The sequence below is a fragment of the Diceros bicornis genome, chromosome 8 (genome assembly GCF_020826845.1).
Source record: "Diceros bicornis minor isolate mBicDic1 chromosome 8, mDicBic1.mat.cur, whole genome shotgun sequence".
Classification (NCBI taxonomy): Eukaryota; Metazoa; Chordata; class Mammalia; order Perissodactyla; family Rhinocerotidae; genus Diceros; species Diceros bicornis.
The window spans coordinates 2,001,463-2,025,189 of record NC_080747.1 but is presented as its reverse complement, the minus strand read 5'-3'; the positions used below and the strand labels follow the sequence as shown (position 1 = coordinate 2,025,189).

Genomic DNA, 23,727 nt, shown 5'->3' with positions numbered 1-23,727 from the left:
ATCAATCAACGTGATACATCACATCAACAAAACAAAGAATAAAAACCACATGATCGTCTCAATAGACGCAGAGAAGGCATTTGACAAGATACAACATCCATTTATGATAAAAACTCTCAATAAAATGGGAATAGAAGGAAAGTACCTCAACATAATAAAGGCCATATATGACAAACCCACAGCTAACATCATACTCAACGGGGAAAGACTGAAAGCCATTCCTCTGAGAACAGGAACGAGGCAGGGCTGCCCACTCTCACCACTCCTGTTCAACATAGTACTGGAGGTTTTGGCCAGAGCAATTAGGCAAGAAAAAGGAATAAAAGGAATCCAAATAGGTAACGAAGAAGTGAAACTCTCACTATTTGCAGATGACATGATTGTATATATAGAAAACCCTAAAGAATCTGTTGGAAAACTGTTAGAAACAATCAACAACTACAGCAAAGTTGCAGGGTACAAAATCAATCTACAAAAATCAGTTGCATTTCTATATGCTAATAATGAACTAACAGAAAGAGAGCTCAAAAAGATAATACCATTTACAATTGCATCAAAAAGAATAAAATACCTAGGAATAAATCTTACCAAGGAGGTGAAGGACCTATACAATGAGAACTACAAGACATTATTGAGGGAAATCCACGAGGACATAAAGAAATGGAAAGATATCCCATGCACGTGGATTGGAAGAATAAACATAGTTAAAATGTCTATATTACCTAAAGCAATCTACAGATTCAATGCAATCCCAATCAGAATCCCAATGACATTCTTCACAGAAATAGAAAAAAGAATACTAAAATTTATATGGGGCAACAAAAGACCCCGAATAGCTAAAGAAATCCTAAAGAAAAAGAACAAAGCAGGAGGCATCACAATTCCTGACTTCAAAACATACTACAAAGCAATAGTAATCAAAACAGCATGGTACTGGTACAAAAACAGACACACAGATCAATGGAACAGAATTGAAAGCCCAGAAATAAAACCACACATATACGGACAGCTAATTTTCGACAAAGGTACTAAGAACATGCAATGGAGAAAGGAAAGTCTCTTCAATAAATGGTGTTGGGAAAACTGGACAGCCACATGCAAAAGAATGAAAGTGGACCATGTGCTATCGCCATTCACAAAAATTAACTCAAAATGGATCAAAGACCTGAAGGTGAGACCTGAAACTATAAAACTCATAGAAGAAAATATAGGCAACACACTATTTGACATTGGTTTTAAAGGAATCTTTTCGGATGACATGCCTACCCAGACTAGGGAAACTAAAGAAAAAATAAACAAGTGGGACTTTATCAGACTAAAGAGCTTTTATAAGACAAATGAAACCAGAATCAAGATGAACAAACAACCAACCAGCTGGGAGAGAATATTTGCAAAACATACATCTGACAAGGGGTTGATCTCCATAATATATAAAGAACTCACACAATTGAACAACAAAAAAACAAACAACCTGATCAAAAAATGGGCAGAGGAAATGAACAGACACTTCTCCAAGGAAGATATACAGATGGCCAATAGGCACATGAAAAGATGCTCAACATCACTAATCATCAGGGAAATGCAAATCAAAACAACACTAAGATACCACCTCACGCCCGTTAGAATGGCTATAATCACCAAGACAAAAAACAACAAATGTTGGAGAGGATGTGGAGAAACAGGAACCCTCATACACAGCTGGTGGGAATGCAAATTGGTGCAGCCTCTATGGAAAACGGTATGGAGATTCCTCAAAGAATTAAAAATAGAGATGCCCTATGATCCAGCCATCCCACTACTGGGAATCTATCCAACGCACCTGAAATCAACAATCCAAAGAGGCTTATGCACCCCTATGTTCATTGCAGCATTATTCACCATAGCCAAGAAGTGGAAGCAACCTAAGTGTCCCTCGACTGACGATTGGATTAAGAAAATGTGGTATATATATACAATGGAATACTACTCAGCCATAAAAAAAGACAAAATCGTCCCATTTGCAACAAAATGGATGGGCCTGGAGCGTATTATGTTAAGTGAAATAAGCCAGAAAGAGAAAGACAAAGACTGTATGATCTCACTCATATGTGGAATATAAACCAACATATGGACAGAGAAAACTGGACTGTGGTTACCCGGGAAGTGGGGGTGGGGGGTGGGCACAAGGGGTGAAGGGAGTCATATATGGGGTGATGGACAAACAAAAATGTACAACCCAAAATTTCACAATGTTAGAAACCATTAAAACATCAATAAAAAAAAAAAAAAAAAAAATCTTAGGGCCGGCCCCGTGGCTTAGCGGTTAAGTGCGCGCGCTCCACTGCTGGCGGCCCGGGTTCGGATCCCGGGCGCGCACCGACGCACCACTTCTCCAGCCATGCTGAGGCCGTGTCCCACGTACAGCAACTAGAAGGATGTGCAGCTATGACATACAATTATCTACTGGGACTTTGGGGGGGGGGGAATAAATAAATAAAATCTTAAAAAAAAAAAAAAATCTCAGTTCTCTCTTCTCCTCCACCTGAATCATTTCTGTTTCTATCTTCGAGTTCATTAATTCTCTCCTCCATAAGGTCTACTCTATTTTTAATGCTTTCTACATTATTTTTTATCTTATTGATTGTGTTTTTAATGTCTAGAATTTGTTTTTTTTTTTCTTATAGAGCTTCAATCTCTGGTGAAGTATTACTTCTGTTCATTAATTTTATTCCTGAGCTCACTGAACTGAGTTTTCTTATAATTCGTTGAGTTTATGACAGCTATTTTAAATTCTCTGTCAGATTGTAATCTTCTGTGATATTAGGTTTGGCTTCTGGAGAGTTGTCATTTTCCTTCTGTTCTGCCGTGTTACTGTAGTTCTTCATGGTGTTTGATGAATTGATTCTTTGCTGATGCATTTGTAATAGCAATGACCTTTTCTTATTTGGGTATAACTTTGGTTTCTATGGTTCTGGCTGCTTGGGTCTCATGCTCCTCCACTGGCTCTCTGTGGACTCAGATGTTGCTGTCCCATGCACCCCATGTGTTGCTATTCCCCAGTTGTCTGGGGGTGCTGACTGCACTGCTGCCAGGGGTGCTGGGTCCACAGATGTCACAGTTGCTGGCGAGGGCCTGGGGATTTGTATGCAGCCCCTGTTGCCAGTGGAGTTGGTGCTGGGAGAGCCACCATCGGGACCTGGGTGCTCCTGCCCTGTCTGCTTGCAGTTGTGTGGGTCAGGCTGCCGCCACTGCTCCACTGACCATCACAGGGCGGGGCCACCATCCTGCAGGCGTTCGTGCATGCATGTGGAGCCAGCTGCCCTCACCTCTGCTCACAAGTTGCATGGGCTGCTGCATAAGGATCTGTGACCTGGATTGCTGCCACCAGGGGGGCAGTGGGGTTGCTCCGCTATTTCCACTGTTCCCCAGGGGTCCAGTCCACTCACCTTCAGATGTATAGCTGCCTGGATCTCTTAGGTGTCCTGTTGTGCTGTATAGGGAATCCTCTGTTGGTCAATAGATGTCTGGTTGTAATTCAGAGGGGAGAGAAAGGGAACCACTCACTCCACCATGATGCTGATGTCACTCCCTGTTTGAAATTTTTGAGCCTTGCTTTCTGTGGCCCAGTACTCATTCAATGTCTGTGAATGTTCCCTGTGAGCTCAAGAATGCAAACTCTCTATTCCTTGGATGCAGAGTTTCATCGGTATTCACTAGATTGAACTTGGTAGCCAAGCTTTGTCAATTTTCTACATCTTTGAGGATGCTTTAGCTGCTCCGGCAATCAGTCACACAGAGAAAATAGTCTGAGATCTCTTACCAGGATGGTGAATTTATTTGATTCTCTGTGCAGCCCAATTTCGCTTTTTGTATTTTGAGGCTATTTCTTTTTCTTTTTTTTTTTTGGTGAGGAAGATTTACTCTGAGCTAGCATCTGTTGCCAATCTTCCTCATTTTCTGCTTCAGGAAGATTAGCCCTGAGCTAACATCTGTGCCAATCTTCCTCTATTTTGTATGCATGTCACCACCACAGCACGGCTGACGAGTGGTGTAGGTCTGCGTCTGGGATTTGAATCCGTGAACCTGGGCTGCCGAGCTTAACCACTACACCACGAGGCCGGCTCCCTTTTGTTTCTTTTTATGCCTTTACAAATAAAGGTTATGATAATGGGCATCTTCATCTTTTTTTTTTTTTTAATCTCAAGGGACAGCTTTTCATGTCTCACTGTTAAGTATGATATTCACTGTAGCTTATGGATACCTTTTATTATGTTAAGGACATGCCCTTCTAGCCCTAGTGAAGAGTTTTTATTAGGAATGAATGTTTAACTTTAGCAAATGCTGTACTCCACTTAAGATAAAACATATATATACACACACACACACACACGGAAACATTTAGGTTACAATATTTCAGATATGAGTTAATGACTTTTGCATTCAAACTAACTGCTTCTTTCGCGTGCGTGCGTGTGTGTATTATTTGAAACAAAGAGGTTAAAGTACTTCTAAAGAAAGAAGGAGCTTTAAAATAAAATTTACTTGCCATAATTCACAAACTAGATAAAATATCATTGAACATAGTACTTATAAAGTCTGCTTATCAGAAAAACTGAGCAAATATCTAAAATGTTGCTTTTCTCCTTAAAAGCATACCATATCAGTGTATTCCAACATCAGCATGCATCAGGATCACCTGGGAGGCTTGTGAGAATACAGATGTTAGCTCCCTACCCAGAGTCTGATTCAGCAGGCCCTGGGGAGGGGCCTGAGTTCCCAGGTGATGCTGCTGGTCCAGGACCACTTTGAGAATCACTTCCGTAAACTACTGCTCACACACGGGGGGGGGGGGAGAAGTGAATGAATGTGAGAGGGTGAGAAGGGTAGTGTGTGTGTGCCAGGGGTGTGGGTGGTACACGTGTGGCAGGCCTTCACGTGCTAGAATGCTACTAAGCCAGGCTGTCTGGCTGACTGACAGAACTTGTGTCCAAGACAACTGGTAGAGCTATGGGAGGATCATGTATGGTAACCACAAAACCATCATTATTTCAGACGTTCAGTACTAACTTTACCTTTTGAAATATTCCACTTCCCTCTCTGTCTCATCCATATCCACACTGTCTAGGTCAATGTCTTTAGGCAGAAAGACATCATCTGTAAAATAAAAGAAAACAGGCAAGTTAAATTACAATAGCAGGCTATCTTACCAGAACAGAACAAATCATTTGGTTTTACTTAATTTCAGCAACTTCACAAACTAAAAATTTTTTCTAAAGTGAGAATTTACAAATAGTCAAAGAGCAGCTCTCTCTCATGTGCTTGTGACTATCCAGCTCCCACCTGGAAACTATGGAACTCACAAATTTGCTGAGCAAAGCAACTACTGCTTCAGGTCCCATTAGAAGAGATTCACTTGCTGGTACCTGGGTTCCCCACATGGTCAGTCATTAATCAACGGGTCTCCATTGATGGGAGAGCCCTTGAGAAGATTCCTGGAAACCTAAGCTGCATTCGAGCCCAGAGGCTGTCCTAGGTCCCTACTGGAGGGACAGAAGGAGTGGGGGCACAGCTGTCAACAGAAGCTTCCCAGAAGGCAGGCCCATGGGGAAGAAAGTGCTGTCCCTTGCAAGTGACCCTTGCAGTAAGAGGACATGATTGTACCCAGGACCCAGGCATCAACCTCTACAGGAAGATGGCTCTCTCAGGCATTCAGTTTATATACGCAACATCCTAGAGACTTCAAAAACTTTTTAGGCCTTTCCAATCACAAGGCAAGGCTATATTTCATTTTGTAGTTAAATACCCCTCTTTGAAAACAAGCAGGACAGCAGGGAGACTTCTGACTCAGGATTCTTCCATCTCCTAGAATTTCGAAAAGTTTGAGGGTTCCACCTTCTCTTTTCTGCTCTGCCTGCCCCTATCTGGTACCTTGGGATGCTGGGCGTTCCCGGGCCCTGTGTGAGCTTTGTGTGCCAGAGGCTCCATCAGTGCACACCTGGGCTGCCAGGAAGGCTGGCAATGCATGCACAGCACGCAGCCCCATTGAAGGAGGAGCACAGAGACCATGACGTTTCTCTGTTGAAGGATAGTCTCCACTTCCCTGCAGACCTTAGCATGGGACAACTTTTGGAATCTTTAATAAACAAAAGACTCACTTTCTTCCTATCACTGGGGCATTTCCACAGTAGGATAATTAAAGCATGGTTTACCTACATAATAGCAGCTAACATTTTTGACAACTCACAGCACCAGGCAGAGTGCCTTCACATCTGTTAGCACAGAGAAACATCACTGAAGAGCTTGCTTCTAAGGCTGTGCATGACCATGGCCCCGCCCACACAGACAGGTCTCCCACCCACACTGTTGGCACCCAGAGCTCCTCACCCATGGTCTTCCTCTCTGCACCCCACCTCCCTCCCTCCACTGTATCTCTGTGGTTTCAACCATACCTAGATACCAACACCACCAAACCTCCACCTCCACGCTGGACCTCCTTCCTGAGCTCTATGTCCATAGAGCCAACTCTTCCGTACATCCCACCCTTCAGGCCTCTGACCCCTAACACGGCAAAACTGTACCCCTTATGATCTGCTGCAAGCCTGCTCCTTTCCTGACAATGACCTAGAAACGATCCTCTCGGCCCCCCTCCTCACTCATGTCATACTTTCCACCATGCGAGGCAAGTTCTTCGTGAATAATCGGGGACCCCCCCAGCCCTCCAACCCACTGCTACTGCTTCAGTGCTGGGCTCCACTGCCCTCCCAGCCATGCTCCTTGGTCCTAGCTTCCACCTCGTCCAATCCAGTCTGCATGGAGTCATGCTCACAACATATCTGATAGCAGCCACCTTGATTCCACAGCCCAATCTACTCCTTCCCAGCCACTGAGATGTCTACTCAGAGACACTGATTGGAGGCCAACTCGCTGAGGACCTGATCAAGGAAACACCGACGCAAGAGTAAGGGTGAAGTGAAGCAGGAGTGTTCACAGATGTAAAGAAAGTGAAGTCTAAGAAAGCACGATCTCAAACAGTCATTTTATAAATAGTTCTAGAAGAGGAATAGCTTCAATCACAAAAGCAAACGCAGAGCAGGCATGTCTGCTGGAAATGCTGTCACACTAAAGCAATTTCTAATATTCTTTTTTCTGATTAGAACTAATAGTATTGAAAATCTTGGTATAAGAAAAAAATGATACAGAACTATAACTAGGATTCAGTACCAGGAAGACATTTTTCACAACAACAAAACTATATTAACCAGAGTGGAAAGAAAGAGTGACCCAAGAATTTCATACCTAGCCAGGCTGTCTGTTCATTGTTAAGACCATAAAAACGGTTTGCTTTGCCAGAACTCAGAGATTTGTGTCCGGCACCTACTTGAGGACATGCACCAGAGGTGCACTTCACCCAACCAGAAGATGTCTGGGAACACCTCAGCAGGAGGACCCACATGAGTATTTAACATATTTAATTGTATACCTACATTCTGACAAAGCAGAAATAATGCACCCGAAAAATGGGAGGAGAAGGGACATCAAGGTGGAAAGTAGAAAGAATGAAATTAGCTCACTGACTGTTGTCCAGGCAGTAAGTGGGTGTCAGAGGCCCTCACTTAAAGCAGGTTGTGAAAGGGTGAGCAGGGACACCAGGGGTGGGGCATGAAAGGTATACGTTAGAGGGATGCACTAGGACAAAACACAAATTTTCCTAAATATCAAAGATTTTTAGAAATAAAAGAGCAGGGGCCAGCCCCGTGGCTTAGCGGTTAAGTGCGCACGCTCCGCTACTGGTGGCCTGGGTTTGGATCCTGGGCTTGCACCGATGCACCGCTTGTCCAGCCATGCTGAGGCCGCGTCCCACATACAGCAACTAGAAGGATGTGCAACTATGACACACAGCTATCTACTGGGGCTTTGGGGAGAAAAAGGGAAAACAAGGAGGAGGATTGGCAATAGATGTTAGCTCAGGGCCGGTCTTCCTCAGCAAAAAGAGGAGGATTGGCATGGACGTTAGCTCAGGGCTGATCTTCCTCACCAAAAAAAAACAAGAAAAGAAAAGAAAAGAAAGAAATAAAAGAGCAAAGAAGACATATTACATAGAAAAAGAAACAGCAAATATGAAATACAAACAGTAATTATAAAATGATGTCAGGTCAGTGTTGAGACCAACCATATAGTTATATCAATAAATGCAAATGGGCTTAACTTACCCATGGAGAAGATTTTCAGTGTGGCTCACAAAACAAGACTCAGGTCTATGCTGTTTACAAGAGAATGATCTACAACCTAGTGACTCAGAAAGGCTAGAAACAAAGGGATGAGGACAAAGGGGCCCCACCAGGCACAAGAAAAACAGAGAGAGAGAAGGAGCAGCAACCACCACCTTAGATGGGGTAGAATTCAAGCCAAAAGCACAAAACACAACAAAAAGGACATTTTTAACACTAAAAGCCACACACTAAGAAGATATTACAGTTAGGAATGTGCACCAAATAACACAGAAACCAACTTTATAAATTTAGCAAAAATATAGGGGATGCAAGAAAACACAGCTAGAAACTCATTAATAATAAATAATAGAGGATAGTCAAGGGGACCAAAAACAAGTAAGCACACAGAAGACCTAAAGCTAAATATAATTCATCAATATATCATGGACATATATAAAAGTTTACACCATGAGAACACAGAAAACACTTTTATCTCAAATGCACACGGAGCAGTCACAAAAGCTGGTCACAAAGAAAATAAAACATCAGTAAGTTTCGTGAAGCAGAAATACTACAAATAATACTCTGATCACAGGGGTCAGCCCTGTGGCCTAGTGGTTAAGTTTGACACGCTCCACTTTGGCGGCCTGGGTTCGGTTTCCAGGCATGGTCCTACACCACTCGTCGGCAGCCATGCTGTGGTGGTGACCCACATACAAAACATAGGAAGACTGGCATGGATATTAGCTCAGGGTAAATCTTTCTCAAGCCAAAAAAGAGGAAGATTAGCAATAGATGTTAGCTCAGGTAGAATCTTCCTCAGGAAAAACAAACAAACTCTGATCACAATGTAAAAAAACCTAAAAACGATTAACATAAAAAAGTCTTTCCCATCTGGAAACCTTTTAAAAGCCACATATTAAACTATTGGGTAGAAGGGGAAAACCAAATGGCAACATTATCAGATGCTATGGGATACATTTAAAGCAAAGGTCAGAGGACATTTTAAAGCGCCAAACACTTTGATCAATAAAAATGGAGGAATGAAAACAAATGAACCAAATTCTAGAACCATAAAGTTAGAAAATGAGCAACAAAGTAAAAACAAAAGAAAGGATGAGAAGGAAATAAAGATAAAAGCAGAAATTAATGAGGTAGAGGAAAGAACAACAGTAAACCTAATAGTCAAGAGCCTGGTTTTTGCAAATATTAACAAAACAGACAAACTGCTAACTAACTGAATCAAATACAATAGGGAAAAAGCACACAATATACAAAATAAGAACTGATAAGAGGAAAACAACCAGTGAAAAGAAATTTTTAAAAAATTATGTACTTTACAGACATCTACGTAAACAAGTTGGAAAATCTAGCTGAAAGGATAACTTACTACAGCAATATAGTTTACCAAAATTAACTTCATTAGAGACAGAAATACTAAATCAACCAGTTTCCATAGAGGAAAGAGAAAGTTATCAAGGAACTATCCCACAAAAAAGCATGTGGCCTAGAGGGCTGCACAGGAGATTTCTATCAAACCTTTAAAGTCTAGATAGTCCCAATGCAGGATGAATTGTTCTAGAACATTGAAAACGAAAAACAAAAAAATCTTCCTAATTCTTCATACTTCTTTATGAAGTATAATATCGATACCCAAAGCTAATATAGACAGCAGCAAAAAAAAAAAAAGGAAGTTACAGACCCATCTCTCTCAAGAATATTGATGTGAAAATACTAAATAAAACAATAACAAACAGAACCCAAACCAAAGAATACGATACACTACAAGTAAATGGGCTTTATTCCAGGAATCTCAGGTTGGTTCAACACTAGGAAATCCATACATAATATGGTCTAAGAAGAAAAATGTTTATCTTCATAGATGACAGAAAACCTTTGACAAAATTCAACACCCATTCCTGATAAAAACACTCAATAAAAGAGGGAATCGCTGGATATTTTCTTACCATGATAAAATATATAAACCTTCTCCTAAAGCCAGAATCTTACTCAATATGGGAACACCAGATATCTCAGTTAAGATCAAGAATGGTGCAATTAAACAAGAGAAAACAATTAGAGGCATAAGAATTGGAAAGGCAAAAGTAAAGCTTTCTTTATTTGCAGATATATGATAGAATACCTGGAAAACCCTACAGAATCAAAAATAAGCCTCAAACAATAAAATAATTCAGTAAGGTAGAAGATATAAAGTGAATATATGGAAATCAATGCTTTCACATACACAAATAACCAGTTAGAGCAGCACTATCCAACAGAAATACAATGTGAACCATATTTAAGATTTTCTAGTAGCCACATTAAAAAAATTAAAAAGGTGAAATTAATTTAGTAATATATATTTAATTAAATATATCCAAAAGATTATCATTTTCAACATGTAATCTTTTAAAAAATTGAGACATTTTATACATTCTTTTTTTCATACTAGGTTTTCAAACTCCAGTGCATATTTTATAGTTACAACATCCCTCAATTTGGATGAGCCACACTTCAAGAGCTCAATAGTGACATGTGACTAGTGGCTATTGTATTGCACAGCAGAGTTAGCAGATATAATGGTAGAGAATACCCCATTAAAATTAAAAACAAGGAAGATTCAATACTTAGGAATAAGCTCAATAAGAAACATGAAAAACCTATGAAAGTGTAAAACATTCCTAAAAGACATAAAAGTAGACTTGAACAAATGGAAAAACAATCCTTGTTCTTGGGAAGGATGATTAACATCATAAAGACATCAATTCTCCCTAAATTAATTTATAAATTTAGTGCAATCTCAATAAAGATACCAACAACCTTTTTTTACGGAGCAGCCATGTTGATACTAAAGTTCCTAGAGAAAGAATAGCCAGGAAAACACTGAAAAGGAAAAACTACGAGGAGAGAAGGGCGCTACAAGTCATTACAACACACAGAGCCTCAAAAAGACCACCAACTCAATGCAACAAAAGCACAAGAATAAACAAAGAGGGAAAGACTAGAAATTCCAAAACAGACCCAAGTACACATGGAAGTTTAGTGTAGCACAACGGTGGTATCCCAAATCATGGGGGCAAGATGAACTTTTTAATATCTGGTGCTGGGACAACTGTTTGGAGAAAGATAAAATTGGATCCATGCCTCACACAATACACAAAAATAAACTCCAAATGTATCAGGGAGCTAAATAAAAAAAGTGAAACCACACAAATACTAGAAGAAAACATGAGCAGGGTCCTCTTTAACCTTAATGTTAGGATAAAGCTTTCCAACAATTATGTAAAATCCAGGGGCAATAAAAGATCGATGAACTGACTACATAAAAGGAAAAAAGAAAACTAATGCCCAGCTAAAAAGCATCATAAACACAGTCAAAGGACAACTTATGAACTCGGAGAATATATACGAGCACGTAACAGTTAAAAGGCTAATAGCCCTAATATATAAAAGACTCTTAAGAATGGAAGGAAAAAGACCAAAACCCAATTAAAAAATATGAGAAAAAGATATGAATAGAAAATTCACAAAAAAGATATACAAATAGCCCTTAAAAATATGAGCTCATTGTAATTAGAGAAAAATGCAAATGAAAACTAGACTGAGGAACGACTCTGCCTAATAGATTGGCTCAAGTGACAGAGCCTGACAACATGCTCTGTTGGCGATGCTGTTGGAAGACAGGTGCTCAGACACGCAGGTGGAGAGTTGGAGAATGTCTAACAAAACTGTCTGCACTTACCTTCTGACCCAGTGCTCCATCTTCTGGGAAATTACTCTGAAGGAACACCTCCAAATAACGTGAAAATACGCATGCACCAGAGTGTTAACTGCAGCACTGTTTGTAATTACAAACACTGGGAACAACCTAAATGCTCGTGCTCAGGAGAATGAGGGAATGAGTTACATTTTGAATGGAGTACTATGTAGCTGTAAAAACAATGAAGACAAGCTCTATGAACTGACATGGAGTACCTTCCAGAATATATTAAGTGGAGAAAAAAAGCAAAGGGCCAAAGAATCTCTCTAGCATGCTACCTTTTGCGTAAAAAAGAAAAGCAAATAAACTGAGTAGTTACCTACAGGGAGTGGCTGGGAAAGAGATGGAAAAAATCAGAATGGCGGAGGGGAAACAAAACAAAATGGAACACAACCAAAAACCAAGGAACTGGCTGTGTTCCAGATGCCGAGCCATAACTGTACTAAACTGTACTATACCATAACTGTGCTCATGGGGAAAAGCACGAATCCAAGTTACCTTTAAACACTACAAACTCTCAGGCTAAAGACAAAAGAACTGCGAACAAACACCAAGAGCAAGTTCATTGTTTGTTTTCACAGTGGTGAGGATAAGCAATTCTGGAACCACTTCACGTGCATTCTAGGACTGAACAAGTCAGTCGGCCTACTGTGAGTTCCGGGAGTCGGACAAGGGGCTGTTACACATGCGGATGGGGCAAGTAGGAGCGTGGGGCACCGAGTGGGATTGGCGCTATCAATGTGAACTCGTGGTTTTCACTATAGAAATCAGATACAGGAATAGATACACACACCCCCACCTCGTAGCTCTGCCGACTGAGAGCGCCTAGAAGCAATGACACACCAGCAGCACCCAGGTCTGGGTTTCTGAATGCCACTCTCCACGAAAAAGAACCAGGGCTCCCTGGAGAAATGGCCGATTCACGGCTGGGACAGGAAAAGTACAAGATAAGCCTGGAATATCAAACTATGCCAGAAGTATGGAAGTGCTCAAAGAATGATGGGGCCATTCTGAGAGGGGCCCCACTGAATGAATCTGGGACAGTCAGAGCATCAAAATAGTGTTAGTAAGGATTATAATCTACAGTATAAAGTAAGAATCCATGAATCTACCCTGATATAAATAACAGTGAATGAAAAAAATACTTGGGAGAGAAGGAAAGCTCTTCCTACACTAGAATGCCAGATAAGAAATGTAGAAGGAATAATAGAAAAATCACCATTTGACAAACAACATAATAACCATTTTGGTCAAGAATAGTCAATGGATGCTACAACTAGTGGGTGAATGTTTGATAAAAACAGAGATTCATCTCTCCGTAAGACACTGATGCATTAGCAAAGGAGGAAGCATTAACTTGACAGTGGAGACACCAGACAGACCCCTCAACCCAAGGACTGGAGTTAACATCACCAGACATTATGCCCTGCTGATGGCATGCACTAACAAGGACCCATCACTTCCATGGCACTGCTGCCAAAAATACACAACCTGAATCTGATCGTGAAGACGTGGCACACAAAACAAATTATCCTGAGAAATAAATGGGCTGTACTCTTTAGAAATGTCAAGGTCTTGAAAAATTGAGGAATTGATCCATTAGAGGAAATTAAAAGAGATATGACACATGATCCTGGACTGGATCCTAGGTCAGGAGAAATAACAGTAACTTTTTTTTTCTATAAAGGGTATTAAAGGGACAACTGGAGAAATATGAATAAGGTCTATAACTAGATAATGGTACTGTATCACTGTTAATTTCTTGATTTTGATAATTGTACTGTGGTTTTGTAACAGAGTGTCCTTGTTTTGAGGAAATACACACTGAAGTATTTAAGGGTAAAGAGGCGTCATGTCTGAAACTACTCTCACTTGATTCAGAAAAATAATAAAGGGAGAGACAGAATGATAATGCAAATGTGATAACATCTTGATTTGGGGGAATCGGAGTGTACAGGAATTCTTTGCAATCTTTTTGCAGTTTTTTAGGAAGTCTAAAATTATTTCACAATGACAAAATATAACAACGGTATTTGTCCCTTATTGTTGGTGAAAGGCCACAAGAAAGGCCTACATGAGGGACAGACTGTGAGAGGATATCCACCAAGTGCTTTTTTCATCTTATTACACATCACACACAGAAAATATAAGGCTACTGGCTAGACATACTTTCCCTCTGCTCTGTATTTACCAATTGAATTGTTGACTCTGTCTCCTTTCTTCTTCTTATTTTTCTTGTTCTTGCCCTTGGGCTGAGGAGAGTCTGCCAGCACCAGCTTGCTGTTCTGCAGATGCTCGCTGGGGGAGGCGGGCTCTGTGGGGACTGGGTTCGACTTTTCTTCCTTGACGTGGTTCAGTTGCTTTTTGTTATTGTTATTACTGTTGACTTTTCTCTCCTCTCTTTTCTGCTCTGCCAAGGAAGTGAAGTCAAGCACTTTAGCCTTTGACTCAGTCTGGGGCCGGGGTCTGGGCTGGCCCTCTGAGGCTCTGGGGGGCTCCATGGGCTTTCTCACCAGCTCACTGCTGGCCTTATTGGTATGCTTTAGCTTCTGTTTGCCATTCGCCTCTTTGTGGTGATGCATTATGTCAAGGAGAAAAGACAGCGGCTCCTGCTGCTTCCCATTGACCTCCTTTGGGAGGAGGAGCTTGGAGTCTCTGGTGTCCACGGGGTCAGCAGCATCCCCATCAGCCCCCGGCCCCAGCCTGGGCTCTGTGCGGTCCACATGTCTGGAAGGGGAGCAAGATGAGGTTTCTGGTTCTTCAGTTTGCTCTAGTGAGCCATTGTGGATGTTTTCAGAGTTAGGTACAGACTCTGTTGATGCCTGGAAATTTCTAGCAAGCATGTCCAACTTGGGACAGTCTTTACTTGGCCTCTCCTTCTTCTTCTTTTTTACAGCTCTTAGCTTCTGAAGCTCCTGAAGCCGCTGAAACTCCTCATTAAGTCGCTCCTCCTCTTCCTCCTCCTCTTCCCGCCGCCTCTGATCCTCACGGAGGTGCAGATGCTCTCGGGCCCTGGCCTCTGCTTCAAGGCGAGCTTTCTCCTCCAGCTGCCGATGTGAAAAGAAAAGGCGATTTAAGACTACAGTAAGTGTTCTAAAAATTAAGACATACAGAAAAATAAGATAATTGAAAAAACGAATCATATAAGAAGAACATAAACTCTGATAGGGGCTATAATAGGCTAAAAGCTTAAAACATAACCACCCTAAATTATTTTACTCTACAGAATTATTAGATTTAATCTATCTACCAAGAAGGTATACGCTTACTTTATTGTGGGGTGTGGGGAGCAGTTAAGAAAAAATTCCTTATAGCCTTTGACCTAGTGATAGGCACACCAAACAAGGTCAAAGTAGCCGCTCTGCTCCCGCCCTGCACCAGCTCTCCCCTCTATGTGTGCAACGGCTGGATGATGTGTATTGATAGCACAGGTTGATCGTGCAGTAGTTAAACAGCGGCACATGTGCTGCCAGAGCTCTGAGCAAGCACACTTTTCCAAGTGAAGGCTGATGCTGATGCATTCACGTTTACCAGCAGGACATGTAAGAAATGTGTATTGAAAAACTTGAAATTCCTTTTTCTCACTCTAGCAGATAAACAAAATTCCCAATATATTTTCACTAGTGTGATTGAGCAAATGACTTTCTAAAATATTCAACATTACATGGCAAATAGACAATGGTTATTTCTGCTGTCTCATGTGGCAGATGGGACAGCAGAATTTACATCCCAAACAAAGAATGTATTTTATTAGTGACATATATTCCAGGAGCATAAATGGAACTATTCCTTCTTTTTTTCTTTATTTTTTGTGAGGAAGATCAGCCCTGAGCTAACATCCATGCCAATCCTCCTCTTTTTGCTGAGGAAGACTGGCCGTGGGCTAACATCTGTGCCCATGCTCCTCCACTTTATATGAGACGCTGCCACAGCATGGCCTGACAAGCAGTGCATCGGTGCGCGCCCGGGATCCAAGCCCGGGCCGCCAGCAGCAGAGCGCGCGCACTTAACCGCTACGCCACGGGGCCGGCCCTGGAACTATTCCTTCTGTTTAGAAAACGAATGCTATTAAGAGTAAGAAGCATGGCTTCTTCTATCACTGAACTCCAGTAAGGCTAGTGCTTATAAGGAAACTTGGGCAAAAACATTTTGCATGGGAAAATTTAAAGGTCTTTCCAAGTTTAAATTATTTTTCACAATATTTCAGCAAGCAATATTTTTAAGAGACAACTTGTCTTTTTGAAAAACTTAAATTATGTTAAAAATTTAATGACAGGTTTTTAAAAAAATTTAATTTGACAATTCAAGTACAAATTACTTAAAATCCTTGTTCCATCTGTGAAACGAGAAGCCTTCTCTGGAGGCAGCACCCAGAAGGCAGCACCTGGAGTGGTCCCCAAGGTGGCTACTTCAGGCAGGCATCCTAGCGTTAAGTGAGCAGAATGCACCCCAGAGCGCAGATCTGAGGGGTGGTCCTGCCACAGGACAGAATCTACAGTGAACTCAAAACCTGGTATATGTCATACTGCCTTCATTTCAACAACCAAGGCCCTTCCCAACTGGGAATCCCAACTTCCCACTGGGATTCACTGGAAGCCTCTGGACCCATTCAGTGCTTTTCAGGGGTGCTCTCCACCCCGGATTCCACAAGGACAGAGGACAGGAGTCTGGAGTGGACCACCCTGGGACCCTTCACGCTGTAACACTCCTAGATGGAGAACATACCCTATTCTCCCCACTCCAGTGGAGCTTGGCGACCCCAGATCTTCTGGGGTGCCGAATGGGCTTTTTCCCCAAAGTCCCCTTATTAGACTTGATAGTCAGTCCAGACCTATTTTAGGATTGTGAGGTATAAGCAGGGCACTTGATGGTTAATCCACTTAGTAGAACAATCACAACTATCTTAGAATTACAAATAGCTAAGTTGGAAGCAACACTGCAGGACATGTGGCCCAACCTCTGGTCCACTGTGGAAATGTCCTCCACCTCACGTCTCTGCCTGACTTCACAGGGACCTCACCTCTTTGTAAAGCCACCCGTCAGACCCTTGCAACCTTTACAAGTTTCCTCTGTGTACAGCCCAGATTTGCCTGCTGAGGATTAGCTCTTGGAGCCTGACATCTTTAGGTGGCTGAAATCAGAAAGATCTCTGGAACTGTTCCAGTACAGGGGCTCTGTGAAAAATCCTCCAAGAGAATTTAGAGAGTGGGGAAGGGCAAATCATAGAGTTGATGCTATTCCCATCACTTTCAACGTTAACATGAAGTAAACAACACAATTTCTCATTTACTAGCATACAATCTCTGAATGCTATGTTCACTCGCTAGACCACAGGTCAAGTCCAGTCACAGCCCACCTCTGGGCCAACCTGTCTAGTCCTGGTAGATATCTCCTTTTGTGACACCCCATGCCCCACAGTGAGGTGGGAACTGCCCAGGGCTATCCACAATGGCTGGTCATGTTACGCTTCCACCCTCGACATCAATGCTGCATGCTGGCCCTCTTCTGGAACGGCACGGCCTGATTCTTCTCTGCCAGGTGGGTAGAGGTGGAGTGGGGGCCAGCCTGCTCAGACCTGTGTCCAGAGATCACCGCTGTGCCAAGGGCCCTGTCCCAGCTTTGTATCAAAGTCACTTCTGTACCCACAGTCTCCAAAAGCCCCCACTGTTCCCCCTCCTTCTACTTCCTTGACAACCAAGGGCTCCTCCCTCTACTTTCCTAGGAAAGAAGGTTCTTTCACAGATAGAGGTGGAAGGTCTGCTTGCCGCTCCCACCCTGGCCAGTACAAGAACTTGAAGCTTGTTTTAGACCCATTAACAAACTCATAACACAAAAGGAGAAGCCGTGTCCTGAAAATACATCAGGCTTTAACCCGCTTCCAGTTCAGGCCGTGAGACAGCCAGAGGCTCCTGAAGCAACACCGTGAGCAAGTCACGCAGCCTGGAGGTCCTCCGCGCTCAAGAGCACTCCTGGAGACCACCCTCATCCGTGCACCACTGCACACGCACTGTGTACCTTTCTCTGCTTATGTCTTGCTCGCTTGGCTGCTCGAGTACTGCTCACTGGTTTGGTCTCAGAGCTGTTTATGAACTGCAGCAAATCTTCTACCCTTCGATGGTCAACTACACTCTCCCGTTCTGAGAGCTGATCCATTTTTTTAGGTTGCTCTTCTTTTCTCTTGGTCAGCCGTAAACGAAGCTTTTCCCTCATTTCTGCATAATTTCTACTTGTTGGTGCAGCTGGAGGCTAAGACAATTAAATGAGAACATAACTAAATTAAGCTTCAAGTTTTAGTGATTTTGAATATAACAAACCTCAGGCCACATCTCTAAAAATGAATTTTCTCTTATTACTCAAGTAATACATCTTCATCGTGAAAAACAAGGAAGTAAGATAAACAAATGACAGGAAAAAGAAAAACCTATCACTAAGTCACCCAAAGGTAGTATTTTGGCACTGACTTGTCAATGACCTGTCATGAAAAACCTGGTAAGGTACGTATAACTATGTACACAAATGAATATATATACATATTTTTTTTTGGTGAGGAAGACTGGCCCTGAGCTAACATCTGTTGCCCATCTTCCTCTTTTTGCTTGAGGAAGAGAGGCCCTAAGCTAACATCTGTGCCAATCTTCCTCTATTTTGTATGTGGGATGCTGCCACAGCACGGCTTGACGAGAGGTGTGTAGGTCCGCACCCAGGATCCAAACCACAAACCCTGGGCCGCTGAAGCAGAGTGCACGAACTTTACCACTACACCACTGGGCTGGCCCCCACAAATGAATATTTTTAAAGTGAAAAAGAAGCAATTACACATATTGATTAATCTACTTTTTATGTGATACAGTGTGATTATCTTTTCATGTCATGTTTGTAGTATCTTTTCATCCATTTGTAGGTTTCCCTTTCAGTGCTGAAAAGAAAAAAAACTGCCCTCAATCCCACTGCCAAAATTTCTTGGTGACGACCAAAAACACGTGCACACGTTTAGGAAACACAGCCAGAACTAAAAGAATAACCCCCAGCCTGTCCTCCCGCCCACCCCCAGGCCCCACAGCTGACACTTGCTTTGACAGATAAAATGATTGCTCTGGAAAGATGTATAAGTATCTATGTGTATCAATATCCTTTGTATTCAAACACGAGGAATCCAACTATATACATATCAAGCAGCATCCCACCGCATGGCTGCACGCTGGGTGGACTCAACAAAATCACAAACAAATGCAAAAATGCAGTGATGAAATCCTTATATAGCTAACTGTTTGGGCAAATATTTTTCATTATTTCTTTAGAATAAGTACAACCTAGAAGTGGAATCCCCATTTCAGACCGTATCTTGATTGTAACTGTGTGGCAACTAAAGCTTTATATACAATATAACCATACCCTGAAGTCAACCTAGTATATTATTCTTGTAAAGGAGCTTGCATATTTTACAATTCTAATTTAAACATGCAATTTACACACATCCACCACTAACTTTATGCACTTACTGCACTCTCCGCCACCTAGCCCTCCCAGGAGACCTCCCCTGGGAGGAGAGGTCTGCGGGCACTTACCCCGCCATGCCCGAAGAACTCACAGTAGCAGCAGTCACAGTACTTGCCCTCCTTCTGGTTGGTGGAGGTGGAGGTGCTGGAGCTGTGCTCAGAGCAGCTGTCCTCATCTGCACTCTCGTCCCCGTCATCCTGCTGCGGGTCATAGACGCCATTCTCACAGCGGTGCCCCTCACAGTCGGGGTCACTGCAAAACCGCACACAGACCTGTTAGCAAGGAGCCCACCCCTCGAGGGGCACGGGCATGACGCCTGGTAGACAAAGTTCTATTCCTCCCGACCAAATGCTGCCCTGCCCCATCACAGACGACAGCGAGGTGCAGAGGGCGCATGGCCCGCACGGACACAGGGAGTCCCAGTCAGGAAGGTGGTAAGGCGATGGGGCAAGGTGGCGCAGGCAGGCATGTGGGCAGGCGCTCATACCTAGGGGGACTCTTCAGATACACACACAGTCTCTCCACTGTCCCTCCCTCCACTACTTCGTCCTGGGGAGTGCGGGGTGGGGATGGCTTCAAGAAGGTAAGTTCAAAGGTAATTTAAAAATTGTCTTAAAAAAAAAAAAACTGTTGAGTATTTGTTGTATCGTTCTTCACTCGATGTATAACAAATACAACTTAAAAAAACCCCAAGGCCCACCCCCAATGCTGCCAGTGGTTAGGTGGTGGTCTGTGCACTGATCCACAGCGGCCCTGGCTCTGCACACCTAGAGGCTGAGACTGGAGCCCTCCCCTCGCCCATGGCCTCTGCTGGGCACATCCCTTCCCACAGCATTTCACTGGATTCTTCAGCTGCACAGTATCAGGGAACAGAGTTTCTATAGCTGTTTCTATAGTGTTAGGACGGCATGGCACTCCATTTCCAAAGTGCTCCTAGCCTTCAACCACCAGGACCTGGGCTCACCTGCAGACGCTAGGAGGCGCGCTAATGGAGCCATCTGTGGTTGGGGGCGGGGGGGCCACAGGAGCAGGACAGAAGCTCTTGCGCGTATCCACAAACCCGGGAGATGTGGTCGCAGTTTTGGGGAAGGATGGGGCTGCAAGATTTGCAAGGTGAGGTGCAGAGGCTGGCGAGAGGGCAGCAGGGGCGAGAGCGGGAAGTGGCGTCAAGCCCGTGGGGCTGTTCCTTGGGGCGGCTGGCACTGCGTGTCTGTGATCCTCCTTGGTGATGCCGTGAAAGACCTCGCCTGCATTCAGAGATGCAAAAGAGTCACTAGCAACCGATGAAGACAGACATTCATGTTTCTCTTAAAACTTTTTACCAATTTTTTGTCTGAAAATGTTCAAATCTATAGAAAATTTGAAGGAATAGTACGAAGAATATATACCTTTCACCTGTATTCATCGTTATTTAATATTTTGTCATATTTACTTTATTTCTTACACACACATTTTTTTGGCTTAACATTTGGAAGTAAGTTGCACTCATCCCTAAATACTTCAGCATGAGCTCCTGAGGACATGCACATTGCTGTATAACCACAATTCATTACCACATCAGAGACACTGAACATCGACGTGATGTTTTCATCTAATGTACAAGCCCTGTTCAATTTTCCAGTTTCCCCCGCATGCCCTTTATAGCTTTTTCCCCAACCCAGCCTTTTATTTTTTTCTTTTCACAACACTGACATTTTTTGAGTCGAGGCCAGCTGTCCACCAATCTGGATTTACAGTTTCATGTTAGCTTTAGCTGAAATATTTTGGGCATGAATCCTGCAAAGGTTATGTTGGATCCTTCCCATCTGATTGCACAGGAAGCACCTAACGTCGGTTTGCTCCATGTGGTGAGGCTACGTCTGGTCAGGTGTGCAGGGGGTGGTCTGCCAGATTTCTCCAGCAAAAGGCACCTTATTCTCCCTCTGTAGCCTGCAGTCAGTGTAGCCGGACAGTGGGAATACTACATTCTCCAAACTGACATCCAACACTCTTAACAGCCACTGACGACGCTTACCTGGATCCACCTTCACCCTGCTGGCTGCAGAGCGGACTTCCACTTTCACTGTTCTTGCACATGAAGCAGCAGCCAGCTTCTGTCAAAAAGAGCTTCTCCACCCTACTCCCTTCTCCGAGCATCTCGAAGGATTCTTGACTTTAGTAGTGTGCTAGAACCCATTCCATTATTCTTTTTGACTCTCAGCCTGCCCTAACTTAGGCTAGTGAGGCCCCTCTGAGCCAGCTCCCGTGTCCCTTTGACACTTGCCACTGGTCTCTCATGGCTTCCTTGCTCTCAGGCCCCCTTCTCACCGTGCTTGGATCAGAGTGTGACGGCGACAGCACCTGCACACCAGTGATCTGAGCGGCAGCAGGGGCTGCACCGTGGGCTGGGTGGCAGTCCCGTCAGCTGGCTCTCCACGAGGCTTCTGCTTTTAGATGACTAACAAACTCCTCCACGTGCTCAGAAAGCAAGGACCTTTCCCTATCACAGAACAACAGGTGCAGAGAGGAAAGGCACGACGCTGTGTGGCAAAGCCCCAGAGGAAGCTAGTGGACAGTAAAGTTCTAATCAGGCCCAGAGGACATGCTGTTTGTGCATGAGTACTTTCGGGCATTAGTTACACTCACGTCTCCGGCCAGGTCAAGTAAAAGGCAGTTACAAAAATGCTGAGGAAAAAGCAGCGAACACACTGAGCCAACCCTGAGGGTCCCCACGAGGTGGTGGGCCTTACCTATGGAAGGAGGCCTCTTGGACGACACTTTGAACTGGCTGTTGCTTGATTGCACCGTGGTGGCTGTGCAGGACACGGAGGAGGTGGCTGACGAGGTGGCCATCACAACTTTGTTTGCTTCCATAAAAGCATCTTGGAAATTGTACAAACATTTCTTTTTTGCGGCGTTTTTTTTCTCCTTACTATCCGAAACTGCAGGTGTCTCACTGCTAGATGGAGGTGGAAGGGCTTCTGGTCTTGTTTCTGAGAGTGCTGGCCCTAATACGTCACTCCCTTCAGAGAAGAATGGGAAAATTAAGGCTTCTAAAAGAAGTAACATTTAGCTCAAACCTAAAGGACACTTGCTGACTAAACTCTTAACACTGGGGCTGCTACTGAAGTGATTTAGGATCCCACTGGGGTGATGCCAGTCAACTTGTTTTCATCTGAGAAAAGAAATTTATTGAGCACCTAGCATGTGCCAATGCCTGTGCTAGGAGCTTCCCAAAAGCTATTTAATGTCTTAAAATTACTTTCTCAGCTTGGTACTATTATTCCCATCCTAAAGATGAAGAAACTGAGGCTCAGAGAGGCTAAGCAACTTGCCCAAGGTCACACAGCTAGAAATCTTTTCCAAGCACAGCCCAGATGTCAAATCTAGCTTGCTGTTCTGAGCACATGCAGAGCTGGGTGTGGGGTCCCCAGAGGCTCTAACCATATGAAGACAGAGATGAGGCGTAGGTACCAGCGCCTCTTCAGGTGCGCCCTGCCCTGCTACTGAAGTAACAGTTGAGCCTTGGCAGCTGAGAGAAAGGAGCTTGTTAGAGGGGACAGATCCCAGGTAGGGTCAATATAGAAACAGAGAAAAGGAACGCAAGTCACAGCATTCAAGTCAACCGTGGCACTATCACACCACCCTGTGCACTGGGTAGAGGTCCGGTTGTCGCCACTGCTTAAGAACCCAAGGCTGAACACTGAACACTGGAGAGAAGACACTCAGCAGCGCTGAGGCAGGAGAGATCCTAGCGTTAGCAGGACCCCACACAGCTGGCTGTGTTGGCAAGCAGCCATGGAGCACTGGAGCCTTGCTCTGCTCTGCTGATGCAGCGGGACTCTGACTGGCAGCAGATGTGGAAGGATGGAGCAGTGCGACAAAGCCCAAAGGGCCTCCCACTAGAGACGGAGGTGAGGGGAAGCAGCAGCCTGGACATGGCTGCACGAGGGCCCCGACTACTCTAGGGCTTCTACGGGGAGACTACAGTAATGGAGATGGCAATCCACTCAGCTCAGATCAATTTAAAACTTGAAGAAAGTTTTAACAAGTTCCTTACCAGAAATTGTATCTGGCAAGAAAGTGCCAGGATTCCAGTTCTTATCATTCATCACTTCTGATCCCCAAAGACTTATAAATTTAGAACTATTCCACTCTGGAGTATTCCCAAAACAGCTCGGATAAATATGGTCTTGAAGAGATGCACTGAATACCTGATGCTTATTTGTGTGATTCTGAACAGGTGCTGGTGGTAAAGCCTACAAAAAAAAATGTTCTAATCACATATCAAAATTAATATTC

The 23,727-nt window shown here is 43.5% G+C and overlaps 1 protein-coding gene across 9 annotated transcripts in view; it reads right to left on the bottom strand.

Annotated features, from left to right (window-relative positions):
* The window catches only part of FAM193A (family with sequence similarity 193 member A), a 175,077-nt gene that overhangs the window by 17,194 nt on the left and 134,156 nt on the right, over positions 1–23,727 (bottom strand). For all 9 annotated transcript variants that reach the window (XM_058546591.1, XM_058546582.1, XM_058546584.1 and 6 more), the window contains 7 exons: positions 23,486–23,684; positions 22,176–22,448; positions 20,411–20,693; positions 19,515–19,698; positions 17,965–18,195; positions 14,141–14,996; positions 5,052–5,133 (listed from right to left, as the gene is read on the bottom strand). In XM_058546591.1, the coding sequence (XP_058402574.1) occupies positions 5,052–5,133; positions 14,141–14,996; positions 17,965–18,195; positions 19,515–19,698; positions 20,411–20,693; positions 22,176–22,448; positions 23,486–23,684 (2,108 nt within the window). The remainder of the gene's footprint in view (positions 1–5,051; positions 5,134–14,140; positions 14,997–17,964; positions 18,196–19,514; positions 19,699–20,410; positions 20,694–22,175; positions 22,449–23,485; positions 23,685–23,727) is intronic.